Source organism: Brassica napus, chromosome C2 (genome assembly GCF_020379485.1).
Source record: "Brassica napus cultivar Da-Ae chromosome C2, Da-Ae, whole genome shotgun sequence".
Lineage (NCBI taxonomy): Eukaryota > Viridiplantae > Streptophyta > Magnoliopsida > Brassicales > Brassicaceae > Brassica > Brassica napus.
The window spans coordinates 30,416,519-30,422,002 of record NC_063445.1 but is presented as its reverse complement, the minus strand read 5'-3'; the positions used below and the strand labels follow the sequence as shown (position 1 = coordinate 30,422,002).

The window sequence follows — 5,484 nt, the reverse complement described above, 5'->3', positions numbered from 1 at the left end:
AAAAAAGAGATACAATTTTTTTCATTTTGAGTTTTTCATTTCAAAAAAGTTACACTTGATGTAAAGCAAAGAACTTTTTCTTTTTGAATTAAAATTAACATTTAATTCAAAAAAAAATATGCATATTAAAAGTATACTATATATCTATGTTAATATCATTTAAATTTAATTATATATCATATACGATAGATAAGATTGATTGTTTTTATTTACTTACTCTAAAATGATTGCGAATAAACAAGAGCGGTCGTTTGATTTATATGTGCATGCCAATTTATTCCATAATAGTACTTGATTTCTTAGTTATTTAAAATATAATTATTATTTTATTATTTCATAATATGCAGAAAAACATAAAATAAGTAATAAATATAAAATATTTATTATGTACAAGGCGTGGATCTTAACCTAAGTATGTATCTCTTTAATAATTTTAAATCTTAAACATTTTCTAAATCTCATGCCAAAACAAAATAACAAAATGAGAATAAACTCAAAAATCAATATTTCTATCGAGCAATAACAAAAATGAAAAAAATGACACAAAAATGAGAAAAATATTGAAGATATATAGGATTGGCACGTGAACGTAAAATTCTCATAACCATAATTAACTTTAAATTGCTAAATCATGATATAAAACCGAGCTGACATAGTTTCATTGTAACCAAATAGTAGGCCTGAGATTCTTCGGCCTAAACGTTAGGTTCTTATGCGATAAGTTATTTTTTGACCTAAAATATTTTTTAAAATGGAATCAGCTCATCAGTAAACAAATTATGCAATTAACAAAAAAGTTTTTAAAAATTATTTAAGGGTCAAAAATATTAATTAGATCAAGAAAATAAATTCTATTTTTCTATACAATATTTCGTAAATAATTTTCATATAAATTCACTCTACGCAAGGCGGAGATATTATCCTAGTTATTATTAAACCTCCACATCATCTTCTCCCAACCTAAATCCCTAATTCGTTTTTGAATCTAATAATTCCAAATGGTTTCTTTTCAAAACCTAAATCTAATCGCATCAGTATATTATCACTCATACAACACAGAGTCACACATCTTAAAATTGACTCTTCCTTTTCATACATATATATCAACAACTAAACCGAAGACTTAGATGTCCGTAGCTCGTGTACCACTTAAAGAAAGTCTTCAACTCTGTTTTGATGAGAGTGTATCAACCTAAAGATGAATGGAGACACGAATGAGCTCGAAGATATGTCCCATAGACTCAAGCCAAGACTACTACTTTGCCACGAAAACCTTCAAAATAACATATAATTTTTAGATTGAGAAACGAATTAGAGATTTAGGTTGGGAGAAGATGAAGTTTAATAATAATAACTATTAATATTCTTTTTTTTTGTGCGACAATAACTATTAATATTCGTACAAGTTACCATAATTGTAAGTGGTCTAGTGGTTTAGTTTTCTAAAAATGTAGTTTTGGTAACAGAGTTCAATTACCTTGAGGAATAATTTTTTTCAAAATTTCAAAACGTCGTATGAATTTAACAGAGATTAAAGATGAAAATTAACCATATTAACCATTTTAACATCTTAAAAATGGTTTAGTCAAAATATGTTAGAACTTAAAATGGTTAGTTAAAATAATTTGAGGGTTTAAGTAGTTCGAGAAAGTTCATGTTTTTTAACTAAAATTTTGGTGATTTAAATTATATTTTTCTATTTTAAATTTAAGTCCATTTTTTTACCGAGCAGTGATGAAGAAATAAAAAAAACATCGAGTTAAGAAGAAAATAAACATGGGTGGGAGAGTTTAGTCGGAGAAGAAAGAATGGAGAAGAAGACGAAAGTGGTGGTTGTGGGAGGTACGGGCTACTTGGGCCAGCATCTTCTTCAAGCTTTAGCCGGAGATCGTTACGACGTCGCTTTCACTCACCACTCTTGTCCCCTTCCCGGCCTCTTGCTCGACGCTTTCCCACATTTCCCATCGTTTCATGTCGATCTCGAAACCGGTCTTGGCTTCCATTCCATCTCCCACCACTTTGGTCAGGTTCGTCGAATCCATTATCCTTTCTTTCTCCGGATCTCTTCCCAGATTCAAAGAACTAATGTGTGTGTTAGAGACCCTCTGGTCTGAAATCGACAATTTGTTTCCAGCCCGACGTGGTCGTGAATTGTGCAGCTCTCTCTGTTCCTCGAGTCTGTGAGCAAGATCCAGATTCAGCTCTCTCCATCAACGTCCCTTCTTCCCTTGTTAACTGGTTATCATCATCTTTTCAGACAAAAAACAAAACCCTGTTGATTCATCTCTCTACTGATCAAGGTTAACAAGTCATATATAGAGAGATTTTATCAGACACACCCATCCTTTCTTTCTTTTTAATTTGATTGGATCTCAATATCAGTTTATGAAGGTGTCAAGTCTTTCTACAAGGAAGAAGACGAGACTCTCGCGGTCAACGTTTATGGCAAATCAAAAGTTGCAGCAGAGCTTCTCATCAGAGATAAATGTCAAAACTTTGCTATGTTGAGGAGCAGTATCATCTTTGGTCCTCAAACTCTATCACCACTCCCTAAGAATCTCCCAGTTCAGGTTCCTTTCTGACACTAACATTATCAAAGTTAGATCTTTTTTCTGAGTATATTGAATTGGCCTTTTTTTATAGTGGATGGATAGTGTCTTACAGAAGGGAGACACGGTTGATTTCTTCCACGATGAGTATCGTTGTCCCATCTATGTTACCGATCTCGTTAGCATCATCTTGAGGTTGATTGACAGATGGGTTCTCTCAGGTATTTTCTTTCTCTTGAGTTATCATAGTTCGGTAAAAAAAAAGGTAACATGTTGTTGTTGCCTTCCTTCAGATGATAAACAGATGCGGATTGTTTTGAATGCTGGTGGACCGGACAGACTCTCTCGTGTTCAAATGGCCGAAGTGGTTGCACAAGTCAGAGGACACGATCTTTCCTTGATTAAACATGTTTCTGCTTCATCGGTAATGATGTTTTCACTCTCGCTTGTAGATAATATTGTAGAGCAGTCTACTGTTAATGGGTGTGAACTGTTTTGCTTAACTAGGTTGATCGAGGAGTGGTGTCACCAACAGATATATCAATGGACATAACTAAACTCATTCAGACACTTGACATCTCCCCAACTTCTTTCAAAGACGGTGTTAGATTAACGCTTCAGTCTGAATCTCGTTCCCATATCCTCTCGTAACATTGTTCCCTTCTGACTTCCTTACCTACCGCTGCTTCTTTCTACTCCATAAATCTCGGTTATGATAAAACCAAATCTACTATGAATAAAGGATTGAAACGGTTCTGGTTTTATTGTTTACTTTTGTTTTGTTGTTTTACAACTAAGTCCTCGTTCCATCTTTTTGAGTTTAAAATAAATATTGTATGTTAAGATAACGTGATCTATAAACAATTAAATTGTTATAAATCATGGAGTGGATTGCCATTAACCAGGTTCGGTTTAAGACCAGCCCAATACCTAGAAGATGGAGAGATGGCCGAAGCTCTAGCGAGAGGAGAGAGAGAGCTGACTTCAGGAGAGAGAGAGGCGGCCACAAAGCTTGGAGAAAAAGAAACCTTTTCTTTTTCCTAGTAGATGTAATCTTTCCATTATTATGTATTACTAGTTTTCCTAATCCTAGTGAGTTTAGGTTTTGGATACTTTCCATTTATCTTCATCTTTTAATACTTATATAAAGGAACCCCCTTGATCATTAATAATAACACAGAAATATTCAGTCTCTAAACTCTCTATTTACAACACGTTATCAGCACGATAGATTCCAAAATACTGAGACAAAACCTAACCTAAAATCCGTCACACATAAACCCTAAATCAAGCGCAACTTAAAATCGATATATCTCTCAAACCCTGAGGAACCAGACGACGAGCCACATACCATCTTGAAGCTCTTGACGAGACGAATCCATCAGCGCAAACCGTTCGTCGATTCGATCTCAGACGCGCCCACACTCGCAGGAACAATACGCGGCGCCGTCTTGGTCTTTTAGAACCCTAATCCGAACCAACAAGATTTTCTAGCCAAATTAAAATCCTTTGAAAGATAAGTTTATCATACCTTAGTTTTTTGATGATATCTTATTCAGATTATGGTGTTCATGTAATCTAATACTCCTTGTTTTTATTTCATGAGCTAAGAGGAGTTGATGCAAAGATCTAATCCTGAAGAACCCTAAATTGTTCTTGCTTGCGTTCCGGATTACAAACACCCGATCAGCTAAAACCATTAAGCGTTCCTGATCCTAGACATTTGCAGCTTTCTATTCACAACAGAGCTAGTCCAGTTCGCATCACAGCCAGCTTGAGTTCCCAATCAACCAGCTCGCGAACTAGATAAGAAGAAGACGCTTCCCAATCGCGTCCGACGACCTCAGCACACATCCGTGACCAGACGCAAGACCGTTCCAAACAGCTCGCGTCTCGTCCCATCTTGCGACCCGATAAAGAGCCAGCTCGCGTCCGTGTGCAACTAGAGGTTCATCTGACTTTGGTGGTCCGGTTCAACCCTACAAAATAAAGGTAATTCGAAATCTGAAAACAAGAATCGAATTTGGTTTTTTTGTAAAGATTGAAACCATAAAAGATAATCTCTAAAACTAAAAGCCATAGGTTAAATAGATCAATCCCCTATGAGTAAATCGAAGCTCTATAAGTTCGATCTAAACCTAAAAACGAGATTGATCCATTGATCAATTAAAATCAGAACCTTAAAGGTTTTTGAATCTCAAATCAAATCCCCTTGATCAAAGATCAAAGTTTTCGAAATCCCCTAAAACCCTAATTTTGGAAAATCAGTTTTAATTTTGATTTGAAACTTGAGTGTTTGATTGATCGCCTAGAGCTATGATTAGGATTGTTTTAAAACTTGAATATGAATCTTGTTTAAACTAAAACCCTAATCTCAAATTGTAAAATTCCTAATGGCCTTGAAACCCTTAATCTTGATTGATATTCCTAAAGGCCTTGAAACCTTAAATTTTAAAGATTGAAAGTTTAATATTGTTTTGAATGAGAGTTAGGTTGCTAGAGTGCTTGATTCTAAAATCTAATATTACCAACCTTGATATTGGTAAAACTTAATAGATATGCAACTAAGCAATATGATTGAAAACACTTAGATTAATAATCCTGTTTTGTATATGGCCGTGTGGCCTAATACATTGTTCATACTTGCGGCCTTGTGCCCTTGATTGATTAAAAGCCGTGTGGCTTAGTGCATATCAAAGTGACCATGTGGCCTAGTATCCGGATGGTTATATAAACCGGATTGCATCATGATCCGATCCTTAAGATCGTTGTATCTTATAATGGCCGAGAGGTATAAGCATCACAATGCCAAGCCGTATGGCTTAAGCATCATAAATAAACTTATGAAATCATATGCACTGATTATTTAAATTGGTTGCAAGAATTCTAAATCAATGAATTGATTGATAATATGATTTTAGATGCCGAGATTTAA

General features: G+C 34.7%; 1 protein-coding gene across 2 annotated transcripts; it reads left to right on the top strand.

Moving 5' to 3' along the window:
* Window positions 1-1,739: 1,739 nt before the first annotated feature.
* Window positions 1,740-3,428, top strand: LOC106353637 (methionine adenosyltransferase 2 subunit beta). 2 transcript variants are annotated; one of them, XM_013793407.3, is made up of 6 exons: window positions 1,740-2,027; window positions 2,099-2,300; window positions 2,383-2,570; window positions 2,644-2,770; window positions 2,843-2,973; window positions 3,057-3,428. In XM_013793407.3, the coding sequence occupies exons 1-6, from the start codon at window positions 1,809-1,811 to the stop codon at window positions 3,198-3,200; spliced, it is 1,011 nt and encodes a 336-aa protein (XP_013648861.1). In that variant the 5' UTR covers window positions 1,740-1,808; the 3' UTR covers window positions 3,201-3,428. The 2 variants fall into 2 exon arrangements, with proteins under 2 accessions (XP_013648861.1, XP_013648862.1); XM_013793408.3 differs by having other exon boundaries at window positions 1,742-2,027; window positions 2,135-2,300.
* The last annotated feature ends 2,056 nt before the right edge of the window (window positions 3,429-5,484 follow it).